Genomic DNA, 15766 nt, shown 5'->3' on the forward strand with positions numbered 1-15766 from the left:
ATTTGCATTTTGAATTGGGTCTTTTCTCCCAGGCTACCAGTGTGGGGTCCCATCCCCTCTCCCAGGGCTGGGTGGTGACAGAGAGTCCTGCTCCCACCCAGCCCCACGGTCTCAAGGAAACCTTCTTAGACTCTGCTGTGAGCTGTGTGGCTGAGCTGGGATATTTGGGAGCTGGAGAGGAGCACATGCATTTTTGACTTGTGACATTTTCAATTTATGATGAATTTCTTGAGCTGTAACCCCATTATAAGTTCAGGAGCATGTGCAGAAATACAGATATATTTATGCAAACACTCTCTTGTGGCACTAAAGGTCTTGACACCACCTGCCCCAAGATGCAAGGGAACTTTGGAGCAAGAACCAGCTTCTGGCTCGGCCGGGGCCCGCGTGGTTCTTCCTCCAGCACTCACCGAACACCGTCATGTGCCTGACGAAGGACACGTCCCCAGCGCCGTCCTCCAGACACCTGGGCGACACAGGAGGGCAGTCAGGTCCCTCATCAGGGGCATGGGCCTCGCCTCTCTCTCAGGAAGTTCTTCTGAGGGTCTGCCTGGACCACTGGCTCCCAGGGCTCTGCCCAGGCAGTACTCTGTCCAAGAGCATCTGAGAGGTGTGACCTTGCCTGAGGGGCCTCTAAATGCCACAGCCACACCCAGGCCTGAAGCAGACAGGAGCACTGGACACTGACATCCTAGGCAACCTGGGGAGGGATGGTGCCCTAGGAAAGCAACCAAGTTTGTTCAATTTCTTTGGTTTTACAAAAAGGCTTAAAGCCTTTGACAGGGAGGACAGAGATTTTGGAGACACACCAGGTTACTTGGCTTTGTGTAGCAGCCATGTCTCCTAGAGAACACGCAATCACCAGGGTTGAGAGAGAGGGGGGTGGGGAGAGGCAAGAGCAGGTCCCTAGCCTTTGGCCCTGCTGGCTGCCCAGGCCAGTGTCTGTAGATCCTGGAGTCCCAGAGATGAGTCTGTCCTCTCAGCCCTCCCTGGCCCAGGAAGGAGCTCCACATGGATGAGCGTCCCTTGGGAGGGAGGCACACAGGCCTTGAACTTCTCACTGGCACTCTGGGGGCCCAGGGACAGGCCTTGTGTATTCCCTGTGCCTTTGTCTTCAGGCTTCAGGTTGAGGGGGACAGAGGGGTCTCACTCACTTGAAGGCACCCGAATAGCCAAAGTATGGTTCGTGGGAGGAGCATGCGCACTTGTCCTTCCCTCTCCCGGCACACAGCTCACACAGCTGGGGCAGCGTCTTTGCATCCGCACAGGGAACGCAGCTGCTGGAGAAGACCTTGGCTGCTGCTGCTCAACACAAGATGTGGACATGGGCGTGAGCGGCTGGGGCCTCTGGCTGCATGTGGGAGAGCAAGGCCCTAGCCCAGGGCCAGGAGTCTGCACCCACTTCCCAGGCTGGTCCTGCAGGAAGCCGTGTACCTAGGCCACGGGGGTGTAGCGCTGCAGGGGTGGCCGACAACATCCATGTTGGGGTGTGTGGATGGCTCCCTGTGCATTTAGGCCTCACAGTCACAGGAGGGCCCTGGACTCAAGCCCAGGAGAATGCTTCTCCAGCTTGTTGGCCACAGGGCATGAGAACAGCTGCCCTAACCTGAACCCAGATGGCAGCCCAGGCTCTAGGGCCAGGCAGGACTGTTCCTGGCCCCCAACAGCCCTCTCTCATCTCAGGATGTAGGTTCACCCCACCTCCCCTCCAGGAACCAGGGACTGTGGCAGCACTAGGGCTGCCTTCCGAGAGGGTTGGCAAGCCTCACAATGAGGTGGGGGGTGTGTCAACAGCTGCTGCACGTCTGCCCAGATAGATGTCCCTGAGTATTTGACACTGAGGTAGTGATGGCCCCAAGGAAGGGGCAGGGCATGGCCAGCACTGTGGTCCAGGCTGCAGCATGTCATCAGATCTCTGCAGCCGCCTGTCCCTGTCACAGCCAAGACAGGAGTTCTGCAGAGGCCGGCAGGGCTCAGGAAGATGCCCTTCTGCATAGCAGATTTAGCCATCATCTCAAGGGTTCACCTTGGCTCATCGTAACTGAACAAGAGATCCAGAGTATACCTCAAATCCGAGCATGGGGTCCAGCCATTCCTTCCACGCCTGTGTTGGAAGCCCTGGCCTGAGGCACAGGTGCCTGGATGCTGGCAGTGTGGCTGGATCCCTAGGAATGTGGGACTGACAGGAACATATAGAGACAGATGCATCTTTGCAGAGCCAGCTCCCACAGGCTGCTGGTGCACATACCCTCACTGCATCCTGGAGGCCATGAAACACATCTCCTTGATAGTGGTGGGGTGGCCCCAGCATACCACAAGCCCCAGATGGCTTACCTGCTGCAGAGGAGCCATGGGAAGTCAGTACTTCCACAGGGATGTTCCACAAGCCAGGGTGGCAGGACTTCTTGCCTTGCAGCTGGTTCAGCTGGAAGCTGGTGTCCCTCTTCACCATGGCCACCACATAATGGTAGGTTTGTGGTTCTGAGAAGCAACAGAGACAGGAGGGCTAAGGGAAGATGCTGCATCGTTATCAGCTGTCTTCCAGACTGAGTGCAAAGGGAAATGTAGCGGTGGGCAGGAGGGGAGGTGTCCTAGGACCTGCACCATCCCCTGGGAAGCAAGCAGAAGAGGAAATGAAGGAAGGCCCCTCACTGAAAGGAGAGAGAAGCTGACCCTTCTCGGGGCAGTGAGAGCTAGCTGGTTCTCTGCCAGTCCCCCTAGGCTGGAGGAAGTGGGGACTGCGGGGGCACCAGAGATGACAGCTCCTGGGATGTGCTCCCAGGAGAGCACGGGCTCTCAGCCCCCGGTGCTTCTCTCCCGCCTGTCACAAAGGTGAAGGAGTAAGAGGAAGGACACATGGCAGGCCCAGGGATGGCTAGGCATACAAGGTGTGCTGTGCTTACACACACTCAAGGGCCTAATGAGCAAGCGTGGGGAGGGGGTAACGTTGCCTGCTGTGTGAGGGCTTAGACTCCCTGGCAAGCTCTCCTTAAAACAGACACCAGCCCCTGTTCTGCAGCGCGTGCAGGGAAGACGTGGTCAGATCCTTGCATGTCTGCAGAGATGGGCTGCCCACTGGTGCAACCTCCATGGGGGTAGGGGCACTCCTCCCCTTGGGCGGTGGAGACTTCATGGCTGGCAACAGCAACTGCATTTCCCACCGGGATGCCCAAAGTGCAGTTACCTGGCAAGAGCCAACCTCCCAACATTAGTGACAGCTTCCTTCAATCCAAAGAGCTTAGCAACTTTGCTCCCTGCAGGTGGAACAGTGACAGAGTCCCTGACTCCCCCGTGGCTGTAGTGCCGCACCAGAGACCTGGGTCCCCAGGGAGAACTCACCGCCATCTTTTGACATATAGTATTCTATCACAATGGGTTTCAGCAAGTAGGGCTCCTGGCCTGCACTGACAATCGAATCTCCATCAACCGACACGGCATCAGCTTCATTTGCCTGGAAGAGAAGAGACCATGAATGAAGACTGTCCGTACTGAAGATGACCCCCAATCCCTCAGTGAGAGGGAAAGAGAGAGAGACAGACAGACAGACACTGCCTGGCTCCTACCTCCTCCACCTCCATTGCCCCTGCACTCAAATGACATCTGCTTAGCGAGCCTCTCCCTGGTCAGCCTCTTAAAATCTCCTGGGTGCTGGACGGTACTTTGTCTTTCTCCTTAGCCCGTATCCTACATCTGAACAAGGTTACTGTTCGCCCTCCCCATGGAATGTAAACTCCATGAAGGTGAGGACATGTTTCGTTTATGTGTTAACTTCCTGCTGAACCGCAGCACACAGCCCCGGCAAATGTTGAGCGAGTGAATAAACTGCAGAGTGTTTCCAGCTACAGGAAGCCATGCCTTGTGCTCTCACATCTGAATCCCTCTCCAGGAAGCTGTCAGTCAAGGGTTCCTTGCCTTCTGCAAGGACTAGGATCTTCACAGCCTCCTCTCAGCACTGAGGGTGGCCCATCTCCCCACCCAGAGTGGATATCGTTTCTTTCAATTCATTTCATGACACTTCAAGTATCTTGAGTTTTTCTGAATTTAGTATTGTGTTTCTATATATTGCCTCTCTTTTTCCCATTCACTTTCTAATTTAGGAATTTCATTCATATGTATATTTGTATATACCTGTACATATATATGGAGTCTTCAAAAAGTTCATGGAAAATGCATACTATGAAGCAACTGTGCATGGATTTCAAAAAGTTTTCTGCCTCAAAATACTTATTTTTCCATTCAATTTTCCCATGAGATTTTTGCCTTTGCATACATATAGTTGTATCTATGTGCGTGTGTATAGAGTTAGGACTCTATTACGTGCAGGTCGGAAACCAACTTGAAGTAACTTAAGAAAAGGAGGGCTTTGGTATAAAGATTGAAAAACCAAGAAGGCCACTCACTGGTCCCTGGGAATGCCATCAAGATCAGAAGCAACAACAATTGACACAGGGGCTGGGGTTGTGGCATACTGGGTAAGACCACTGCCTGTGATGCTGGCATCCCATAGGGGCTCTGGTTCGAGACCTGGCTGCTCCACTTCTGATCCAGCTCCTTGCTAATTCACTTGGGAAAGCAGCGGAAGATGGCCCAAGTGCTTGAGCCCCTGCACTCATGTGGGAGACCTAGAAGAAGCTCCTGGCTCCTGGCTTTGGATCATCCCAGCTCTGGCTGTTGTAGCCACTTGGGAGAGTGAATCAATAGATGGAAGATTTCTTTCTTTCTTTCTTTCTTTCTTTCTTTCTTTCTTTCTTTCTTTCTTTCTTTCTTTCTTTCTCTCTCTCTCTCTCTCTCTCTCTCTCTCTCTCTCTTTCTCCCCCTGCCTCCCACCCTGCCTCCTGCTCTGCCTCCCTCCTTCTCTCCCTCCCTCTTTCTCTGTAACTCTGCCTATCAAATAAATAAATAAATAAATGAATCTTAAAAACAAAAACAAAAACAAAAACAACTGATATAACTCTCAGTTCATCTCTGTGGGCTTCAGCTTTATGACCACTGGTTCCAAGCTGTTCTTGCTTTTGCCCCGGTTTCCATGCTTCTATACCTGATGCCTTCTCTTCAAGTCCCATTATGAGAAAATGCAGAAAAGCAGCAACAGAGACTGCTTAGCCAGCATGAGTTGAAATCCCAACAAATCAGTGCCTCTCTCTTTCTATATGTAGCCTCATACATATGTATACACACTTTCTATATTTTTAAATATACACGCATATATGTAGATTCTAATATATAAATAAAAATTTGAGTGAATCTTTATGCTCATTACTGAATATTTCCAAATTGCTTTCCAGAAATGATATAGAAATTTATGGTATATAATGCCAATAGCAATATATATACACAATTTCACTGCAACCTACCCATAAGAAATGTTTTTATTTAAGAAATATTCTATTACTAGATATAAACTACTGCTTTAAGAATAGTTTTATTTGCATTTCTTTGACTATTAAAAAGGATGAGTTTTTTGTTCATTGTTCATTATTAGTTGTGGTTTCTTTTCTGTAATAATTTATTTACAGTTTATTCATTGAAATGACATCATTAAGTGGTTTTTACAATATGTTTTGTTATAATGTTTTTTGTATGGTTAGGACTTTTTAAAAATATTTTTTGTCATGGCTTAAAATGGCTTTTCCATTTCTAAATTTGTGTACTTTTGTGATTTATCTAGTTACATCCTGGAGCCAAGCAGGAAGTTTATCAAATAATTATCTTGATTTTTTTCCCCTGTATGGTTACCAAGTTGTTCATCCAAAGAATCTTTCCTTAGCCATTTGTTTGGAAAGCTTGCCTTCTCATACATGTATCTCAGTCTACATATACCTCACCTAAATTTATTAAGCGTAAGACCCTGAAGCCTGATGTTGAACATCGGTCATAATTTGCACCAGTATCACATCATGTAGATAATTAGACAGACGCGTGAGCGCACAGAAAGCTGAGACTACGTTGGCCATGGTCTCTTCCCCATCTTGTTCGTCTGCTCCAGCAGCCTGTTCTTTGAAACACTGTTATTTGAATATGGCATAGTTTAAGGTGGGATTCATCCACCTCCTGTTACTTTGCTTTTTCTGATTATGCTTTTATGATCTCATAAGTGTGCTTTTCTTAAGGACTTCACTTTATTAATTTCCTTTTAAAGGACTGTATTTTGCCACATATTCTCACTTAGATGTGGAAGGTAAAAGATTGACCTCACAGAGTAGGTCATAGAATAGTGGTTTCCAGAGCCTGGAGGTTGAGGGAGAGAGGTGGACATGGATGCTTAACAAGCGCAGGGCTGCAGGTGGACAGACGGATCAACTTCCACAGCAGGATAACTATGGCTGACCACAACTAATGATGCATTTCAAAATAGCTAGTAGAGAGGACTTTGAATGCTCCCAACACAGAAGGATACACATTTAAGGAGATGGACATTCCAGTTGCCCTAATCTGATCACTACACACTGTCTACATGCAGTCATATAGAAATGTCACACCATATCCCAGAAATATGAACAATAATTATGTGTCAATTAAAAATAAAAGTGTATTTCACAAAAAGTCTACATTTTGATGAAAATTATACTAAATGCATTCATTGACCTTGGGAGGCTCTGCAAGTATGTGGTGTGTAGTCTTGCCATCTGGGGACACACTGTATGCTTTCATCTATTAATATTGTTCCCCTGTCACATACTTTACATGTACAGCAGTTTTGTTGGCCCTGCATGTGGTATGTTTTCAGAAATATATTTCCATCTATTGCCAAGACACTCTGGCAAAAGATCTCTGTGAGTGAGATCTCAGTGAAAAGAACAGGTCTTCAAAGAAGGAGGTACCTTTCTCTGAAGGGAGGAGAGAACCTCCACTTTGACTATGACCTTGTCTAAACAAGATAAGAGTCGGAGAACTCAAGGGGCTTCCATAGCCTTGGAAACTCATGACTGGAGCATAGGGAGATTACTGATGCCATAAACAGGAGTGTCAATTGGTAAAGTCAACAACAGGAGTCACTGTGCACTTACTCCTCATGTAGGATCTCTGTCATTAATGTGCTGTGCATTGAGATTTAATGCTATAACGAGTACTCAAATAATATATTTCACTTTGTGTTTCTATGGGGGTGCAAACTGTTGAAATCTTTACTTAATGCATACTAAACTGATCCTCTGTAAAAAAAAAAAAAAAAAAAAAAAAGAAAAGAAAAGAATAGAAACTATCAACTCCCAACTTGACTCTCACTGGGATTAAACATGACAATAGGTCTGATCTGATTTCATCATCATTAAAAAAAATCATCTATTATTTTTCACTTTATGTTTCTGTGTGGGAGCAAACTGTTGAAATCCTTACTTAATGTATACTAAGCTGATCTTCTGTATATTAAGATAATCGAAAATGAATCTTGATGTGAATGGAAGGGGAGAGGGAGTGGGAAAGGGGAGGGTTGTGGGTGGGAGGGACGGTATGTGGGGGAAGCAATAGTAATCCATTATTCGTACTTTGGAAACGTATATTCATTAAATAAAAGTTAAAAAAAAAAAAAAAAAAGAAATATATTTCCATCTATTATCTTAAATGTAAATGAAATCACAGCTTGGGGCTAATTTCTGCCAATTAATGACTGTTGGTATACGAAAATGATATTAACTGTGATATAGTTATGTTTTACCAAACTAATTTATTCATTAATAACTAATGACATTTATAATTCATTGTAACTAGTGACATTTCCCCTGATTCACAATACTTCCTAGACATACATTCATCTGAAAATACGGATGCTTTTGTTGGTTTCTTTCTGTTCTGTATGCCTTTTATGTCTTCTTGCACTTCTAGGAAATTCAGTAAACGGTGTTATGTAATCACAGCAGCAGCAGCAGAGCCTCTTGTGTCTCTCTGAGACTTTATAGATGCTTTGCGGCACACTGCTGGCTTCGCTTCATCAGTGAGTGCTTGCTGAGACGGACTCCTGCCGTATCGGCTGCTCAGTTGATTGTGACTTTTCCTGCTAGTGACAGCTGAGCAGCGGCCTTGTTCTCTACACAGTCCCGTATTTTAGATCTCTGACTTCCTTCTTTCTTCTCTAAACCACACGACTTACCCTAATGGCCAGGAAGCACTCCAGGTAAGAGGTTCGTCTCACGCAGCTGACAAAGGGACCATCTTCCAGAGAGACTTTCTGTATGTTGTCACGGAAAGCGGAGCACTTGGCAGTCTCATGATCTGACACAGTGCACCATCTCACGGTTCTCTCATCGTCAGCCAGACAGAGCCCTGGGGAGAGAGCCCAGATCTGTAGGACACTCACAGCACTCACCTTTCTCTGCTGGCAGAGGAGGTCACAGACCTGATCAAGGGTCAGCTGAGGCAGGCACATACCAATGGGCCTGGCTGCCTGGCTTTCATGAATTCTCGGGGTCCATTTCTCTGATTCTTCCTGTCTCCTTGGATAAATATGCCAACATCATTGTCCAAAAAGCCAAACACAGAATTAGCATATGGCACAGCAATTCCACTAGTAGGTATATATCCAAAAGAAATGAAAACAAGGACTCTAACAAACACATTACATAGCTGTTCCTAGCAGCACTATTTATAACAGCTAACAGTTGGAAACTCCACCAAAAGTGTGCATCAATGGATGAATGGGTAAACAAAATGTATTCTACCCGTACAACAGAATGAAGTAGTGCTACCTGCTGCAATGTGAATGGGTCTCAAGAATATTATGTTAAGTGAAAGAAACCAGACACAAAAGGTCAAGTATTATAGGATTCCATTTGTACAGACTATCTAGACTAGGTCAACCTATAGTGACAGAAAGTAAATTGGTGGCTGCCATGGGGGTGAGAAGGGAAAATGGGCCGGCTTCTTAGGGGTGCAGGGATTTTCTTTGGAATACTGGCCCCTAATTTTTTAAAATAAATATTACTTTGCTTATTTGAAAGGCAGACAGAGGGAGTGAGGGAGAGAGGGAGGGAGGGGAAGAGAGAGAGAGAAAGAGAGAGAAAGAGAAAGAGAGAGAGAGATTCCATTTACTGGTTCACTTTCCAAATAGCCACAATAGCCAGCACTGGGCCAGGCCAAAGTCAGGAGCCTAGAGCCCAGGAGCTCCAGGTCTCCCACATGGTGGCGGGGGCTCCAGGACATGGGCCATCTTCTGCTGCTTTTCCAGGTGCATTAGCAGGGAGCTGGATTGGAAGTGGAGTAGCTAGGACCCAAATCAGCCCTCTGACACATGAAGCTTGCGTTGCAGGCAGCTGCTTAGCTCATCACTGTGCCACAATACCTGCCTCATGAATTGTATACTTTAAAATGGTTAATGTATGTTATGTGAATGCCACCTCAAAAACACAAAATGAGGTAGGAAATTTTGGGGCTAATGATGTAATCTTTTCTCTTAACATTGACTGCTATAACCTTACATGGCACTAATTGCTCAGCCATTAAAATTGCTGCCTGCTTATTTCACTGGCATTCCAAGCTGTAGCAATTAGTGTAGATAGCACTCCAAATGTTATTTCTAAGTCTTTAGTATTTGGATACAATTTTAAGTGAGATAGAGAAGACAAAAGTTACAGTAATAACAGCTATCACTTTAAAAGTTACATTTATTTACTTTATTTGAAAAGTAGAGGGGAGAGAGAGGGAGATATATATAGAGAGAGACAGAAAGAGAATCTTCCATCCCCAAATGACTACAGAGCTGGGAATGAACCAGGCTGAAGTCAGGAGCTGAAAACTCCATTCAGATCACGGTGATGGGTGGCAGGGACCCAACTAATTGAGCCATCACTGCTGCCTCCCTGGGTCTGCATTAGCAGGAAGCTGGAAACAGGAGCAGAGCCAAGACTTGGTCGCAGACCCTCTGATATGGGACACAGAGGCCCAAACACCTCCCCCCTCCTGAGTTTTGAACAAGCCCCTATCAGCCAGTGTGCCAAGCACTTACTGCCCTGTAATTTTCACAGTGACCTATTGAAGACTTGTCCCTGTTTTAGAGATGAGACTTTAAAAAACCCCATTAGGGACATTAAATAACTTGAGATGAAACTAATATTTCAACTACCTGGATCTGTCTGAGTCCAAAACCTGTACTACTGTCTGAAACCTGTCTGAAACAGGAAATATCAAAAGATGTGGGACAGGAGACACCATGTTGTTTTAGATGGCCGCAGGCCAAAGATGGGAAGAGACAAATCGAGCTCCTCATGCCAGTCTGAAAGAGCCCTTAACTTCATCCACACAGGGAAAGAAGAGCCAGTGGGGGGGACAGAGCTGTGTGGGGCACGCCCTTGCACGGATGCCAAGGCAATGCCCTCTGTGAACATCTGTATCTCCAGTCGCCATCATGCTTACATTTGAAAGATTTGCACATAAACTTCATAAGAATGTTTCCATCATTAGTCACCATAGAGATACATATGATAGCCTCAGAAAGATTCCATGATGAGCCTATGGGAGTGGCTGCCAGTGAAAAGACCAGTACCACCTCATGCTGGCATGATAGGGAGCAGCTGAAATTCTTTTACATTGTGATAGGGATGGAAAAGGGCACAAGTACTCAAAAATATTTGGCATTTTCTTTACAAGTTCAACATGCATTTCCCACGGTGACTCAATAATCCTTCACATTTACCCAAATATTCTCTGGGGACAGCAGGTATGCTGAGAAAAAAAATAGCCAAGCAATAAAAACGGAAAACTATGTACTGTATGATTCCATTTAAGAAATCCTAGAAAAGGCAAAATGCATCTTTCTTAGTAGAAAGTGGGAATGACTGGGAAGAGATAGTGGGCAATTTGGAGGTGACAGAAGTATTCTTTTTAAAGAGTATTTGTTTGAAATGCAGAGTTGGGGCCAGGGCTGTGGCAGAGCAGGTAAAGCTGCCACCTGCAGTGTTGGCATCCCATATGGGCATTGGTTCTAGTCCCGGCTGCCCCTTTTCCAATCCAGCTCTCTGCTATGGCCTGGGAAAGCAGTAGAAGATGGCCCAAGTGCTTGGGCCCCTGCACCCATGTGAGAGACTTGGAAGAAGCACCTGGCTCCTGGCTTCGGATCTGTGGAGCTCTGACATTGTGGCCAACTGGGGAGTGAACCAGTAGAGGGAAGACCTCTCTCTTTCCCTGCCTCTCCTTCTCTCTGTGTGTAACTCTGAGTTTCAAATAAATAAATAAATCTTTAAAAAAAAATGAAAGGGAGAGTTACAGAGGGGAGAGGAAGGGAGAGATCTTCCATCCACTTGTTCACTTCCCAAATGGTGGCAACAGTCGGTGCTGGTCCAGGACAAGGTCAGGAGCTTGGAATTCCATTGAGGTCTCCCATATGGGTGGCAGGAACTTAAGAGTATCAGCTGTTATCCACTATCTTCCCAGACGCAACAGCAGGGAGCTGGATCAAAAGAAGAGTAGCTGGAACTCAAACCTGGCACTCTGATATGGGCTGCTGGTGTGGTTAAGTGACAGCTTAAGCTGCTGTACCACAATGCCAGCATCAAAAGTGTTCTTTGTTTTGTTGGTGGTAGTTAAGTGGATAGTTTTTTGTTGTTGTTCTTCTTTATTTATTTAGAAAACTTTTATTTAATAAATATAAATTTCAAAAGTACAACTTTGGGATTATAGTGGTTCTTCCCCTATAACCACCCTTCTATCCACAAACCATCTCATCTCCTACTCCCTCTCCCATCTCATTCTTCATCAAGATTCATTTTTAATTATCATTATATACAGAAGATCAACTTAGTATATACTGAATAAAGGTTTCAACAGATTGCACCCACACAGACACACAAAGTATAAAGTACTGTTTGAAGACTGGTTTTACCATTAACTTGCATAGTACAATACATTAAGGACAGAGATCCTACATGGGGAGTAAGTGCACAGTGACTCCTGTTGTTGATTTAACAATTGACACCCTTGTTTATGGCGTCAGTAATCACCCGAGGCTCTTGTTATGAGCCACCAAGGCTATGGAAGCCTCTTGAGTTCATAAACTGCAACCTTATTTAACAAGGCCATAATCAAAGTGGAAGTTCTCTCCTCCCTTCAGCGAAAGGTACTTCCTTGTTTTATGGCCTGTTCTTTCCACTGGGATCTCACTCACAGAGGTCTTTCATTTAGGTCATTTTTTGCCTCAGTGTCTTGGCTTTCCATGCCTGAGAAACTCTAATGGGCTTTATAGCCAGATCCAAATGCCTTAAGGGCTGATTCTGAGGCCAGAGTGCTGTTTAGGGCATTTGTCATTCTATGAGTCTGCTGTGTATCAAGTGGATAGTTTTATTTGCAGAAATCCATTGAACTGTATTCCAGTAAACTTAAAAGGGGTGCATTTTATATGAGCGTGACTCAAAACATTCATGGAAAGTGAAATTAAAATGTAAGTTTATTTTGGTGCAATAAAAGTGTACAAACTTGGTGGAATGTGCTGCCTTAAGAAGCAATGAGCACCTATTGCCAGGATGGTATAGGCAGAGACACACCCCTCCCCAAGAGTATCAGCCAAAGAATAATGTACATTTTTCATGAACTTTTTGAAGTCCCTCTGTATGTAAATTATACTTCAATAGAAATGATTTTAAAATGAAAGAGTATGTGTCAACAAACTCAGAGAAGATGGAGCCAAGTTGCCTGGACCAATCATGACCTTGTACTCTGGCCACGTGACAGGTTCACGAGGGGGTAATGGGAACCCATTGACCCCGGAGGGAGAAAGCTGCCAGTGGCAACATGCATAGCAAGTAAAGGAAGTTCTAAGGTCCAGGGGAGTAAGAGGCTTCAGATGCAGACCAAGGTGGAGGACAGGTTGTCTGCGCCCTTGGTTCCTGGCTCTTGCAGGGCCTACCTACCTATCACTGGAATCTCCTCTTGGCCTTTTCATCTGGAGTTACTATCTTTGGCTGTGATTTCATCATTTGCCACCAGGAGAGTTCTGGCCAGAATGGAACATCAAGTCCAGGGCCGTGAAGCAGTCAATGTGGGAGAATGGTGGCCAAAAAGGGCAGCTCTGGTCTCTGGTTTGTTAATATCTAGCCAATTGGGCAAATGAACTTTTGCTCAGCCCCTGACATGGCCAGGAGAGGAGACAGAGGAAGAACAAACAACACAAGCTCCATTCAGCAAGAATTTGGGGCAGAGACCAGAGGGCTGCACTTGGGGTTTCCTTGGGACTATGGCTGGACCAAAACAATGCTCTTCCTTCCCAGACTTCCCAGGCCCAGGAGAGCCCTGCCTGGCCCCATGTGGCAGTGCTGGGCCAGGGAGAGGCAGCCACAGCAGTCCCTGCCCTTCCTTGGAGCTGCCCTTCCATGGTTATCTCCTGTCCCCATGGAGGACAGCCTGCCCCAGACACCATGGACCCCAGTGAGACCTGACAGCCTGAGACTGTCAACAGCTGTTGGGCCAGGGAGGGCTTTTCACATGCAGGAGTTGGTTGACAGCGCACACACACACACACACACACACGCACACATCAAACCAAAAGCCCTGGAAAGCCCACCTTCTCAGCACAGGGGGGGCCCCGAGGGCTTACTGCAAGATCTTAGCAGGGTCAGCTCTGTGCCCAGAGCTCTGTCTGCCACTAGGCACATTAGCTCATTTGCACAACAGCTGCGTGTTTGCTGTGACGAGGCAATTCCTAATGAAGGAATCCAGCTCAAGGAGTTCAAGGGAGAGCACGGAGGCAATGGGAGGCAGGTGGGACCTATTCTAGGGTGACTGTTTGCCCCTGCATCCCAGGGCTCCCCTGTTGCATGGTTGAAGTGGGAGGTGCCTGTCCAGTTCAGGGCTAGAAAAATGCATCTGGTTAGAAGTCAGGCATGTCTGTTGCTCCCCCCTCCTCCCCTCTCCCCCACCTCAGCTCATTAGTGACCCTGAGGTCCGACCTTTATCTGCTCTGACCTGCAAACAGGACCCACAGGCTCTGGGCAGGGGGCATACTTTTGCTAGTGCACATTGCAGCTTTGTGGGCCATACCGGCGGCCACAACTCCTCAGCTCTATTCCTGAGTGTCACTCCCCCTCTTCATGGAGGAACGACACAAGACCCTGCCTAGGCTTCATATCCGAGTCACGGCACCATTATGTCGCTCCCCGTCTTCCTGGAGGAACGACACAGGACCCTGCGCTGTTCTTTTGTCTGCTCGGCCCTCCCCGGGTTTGCTGCTGGTTCTTCCCGGGTTGGCTACTGACCCTTCCACCTCCGTGGAAGGGCGGTTCCCCCTGCCACTTTCCCCACTTCCGCGGGGGAGCGGCACACCGCCAGCCGGCTCTCTCGGGGGCTGCACAGGTGTTCCCTCAGATGTTCCTGGTGCATGTTGTCTCTCTCCTCCTTTATAGTCCTCTTCCACCAATCCCAACTCTGCTACCCACACGCCGAGTACGCTGCTCTCCTCCAATCAGGAGCAGGTCCTACAGTTTATTGGTTGAACTGGAGGCAGCTGAGTAGAAGCTGTTTCCTCCTCTCCCAGCGCCATATTGTGGGAGAGCAGATGCATAGAATAAGTCTTAATTCCAGTAACAGTCTAGTCCGAGTTGCTCCCCACACCTGAGGCCTCAGAGCAGCCAGCACAGACAATCCCGAACCCAACGGGCAGACCATGTTCCAGTAAAATGTTACCCACGGACGCTGAAAACTGCTTTTCCTACCATTTTCCTGCACAAAATACTGTCCCCTCGATTTTCTCGCCAGCCATTTAAAGAAAAGACGGCCCAGTCCGGGGCATCAGGCCCCGATGGACTGGTTGGTTTGTGAAACCCTGTCCTGGCCCAAAATGTCAGTTGCCCCCGTGGTGCCCTTGGCTCAGCCAGACATTAGGCTGCCTCCCCTGGAACATATCGGCCCACAGGCGGAGCTGCTTGGCCGGCCACAGGCCCCCTTCCATTTGCTGAAGCACCTCAGAGGCCTGCCGCGCCCGGCCGCCGGCGGCGCGCACTCACCCAAGGCCCCCACGCACAGTAGGACGCAGGCCGGGAGCCTCATCTCCGCTGCGGGCGCGCGTCACCCACGCGGCTCCCGCGGCTCGGCCCTCCGCTTTACCCCGGGGATGGCCTGGGTCCGCCTCCTCCTGGGTGGCGATCGCCACGCCCCCACCTTCCCCAGGCCGCAGGTGCTGCCGGATGGACCTCTGCTGCAGGGCGAGCCCTGCTCCCGGGGCCCAGGCTTGCAACCTCCGGACCTTTCTCTAGTCAGTCTCACTCCGGACTAATGGGGGGCTGTCCATAGGGAGAAACCCGCGCGCCCAGACAACGCTCAAACCCCAGCTACGGGTTTTCAATTCCTTCTCCCCAAAGCTCCCCGCAAGCGACCTGCGCCACGCCCCAACCTCGCCCCGCGCCCCTCCCCCGCCCCCACTGCTGGGAGAGGTTTGGGTCTGCCAGGAACAATGCTCAGAAAGGTATGGTTCTCATTCTCTTTCACGGCAAACCTCTGGCGGCTCACGATGGGTGTGGGAGGCCCACACTGGCGCGCGAGTGACCGTGTGTTTCTTCCGACTGTTAAATAAACCCTGTTCCTATTTGCCCACCTTACTAGTCTCTGCTGAGGCAAGAACCCAGATTGAACGTTCATATGCTCCTGCCCTCCTCAGTGGGATTCAGTGTGTAGTTTCGTGCCGTGGCTTCTTTCGCGTGAAATTCGCGTGCATTGCTGTGTGCCCGCCCTTCCGCCCATCTTGGTGTTGCACAGTCCACGTGGTGTATGCCGCACACCACGGTCTTCTTTCCTCCTGATGGGTAGAGCTGCTAGTGTTACTGGACAAAATGATCAGGCCCTTGCTGCTCGC

The 15766-nt window shown here is 48.1% G+C and overlaps 1 protein-coding gene across 1 annotated transcript in view; it reads right to left on the bottom strand.

Moving 5' to 3' along the window:
* Nucleotides 1-15078, bottom strand: part of LOC100345698 (inhibitor of carbonic anhydrase) — a 48923-nt gene extending 33845 nt beyond the window's left edge. Inside the window, exons 1-6 of the mRNA XM_008266203.3 lie at nucleotides 14922-15078; nucleotides 8087-8259; nucleotides 3340-3451; nucleotides 2335-2481; nucleotides 1155-1302; nucleotides 411-466 (exon numbers count right to left, since the gene is read on the bottom strand). Coding sequence (XP_008264425.3) covers nucleotides 411-466; nucleotides 1155-1302; nucleotides 2335-2481; nucleotides 3340-3451; nucleotides 8087-8259; nucleotides 14922-14964 — 679 coding nt within the window. The 5' untranslated portion in view covers nucleotides 14965-15078. The remainder of the gene's footprint in view (nucleotides 1-410; nucleotides 467-1154; nucleotides 1303-2334; nucleotides 2482-3339; nucleotides 3452-8086; nucleotides 8260-14921) is intronic.
* Between the last annotated feature and the right edge of the window lie 688 nt (nucleotides 15079-15766).

The sequence above is a fragment of the Oryctolagus cuniculus genome, chromosome 4 (assembly GCF_964237555.1).
Source record: "Oryctolagus cuniculus chromosome 4, mOryCun1.1, whole genome shotgun sequence".
Lineage (NCBI taxonomy): Eukaryota > Metazoa > Chordata > Mammalia > Lagomorpha > Leporidae > Oryctolagus > Oryctolagus cuniculus.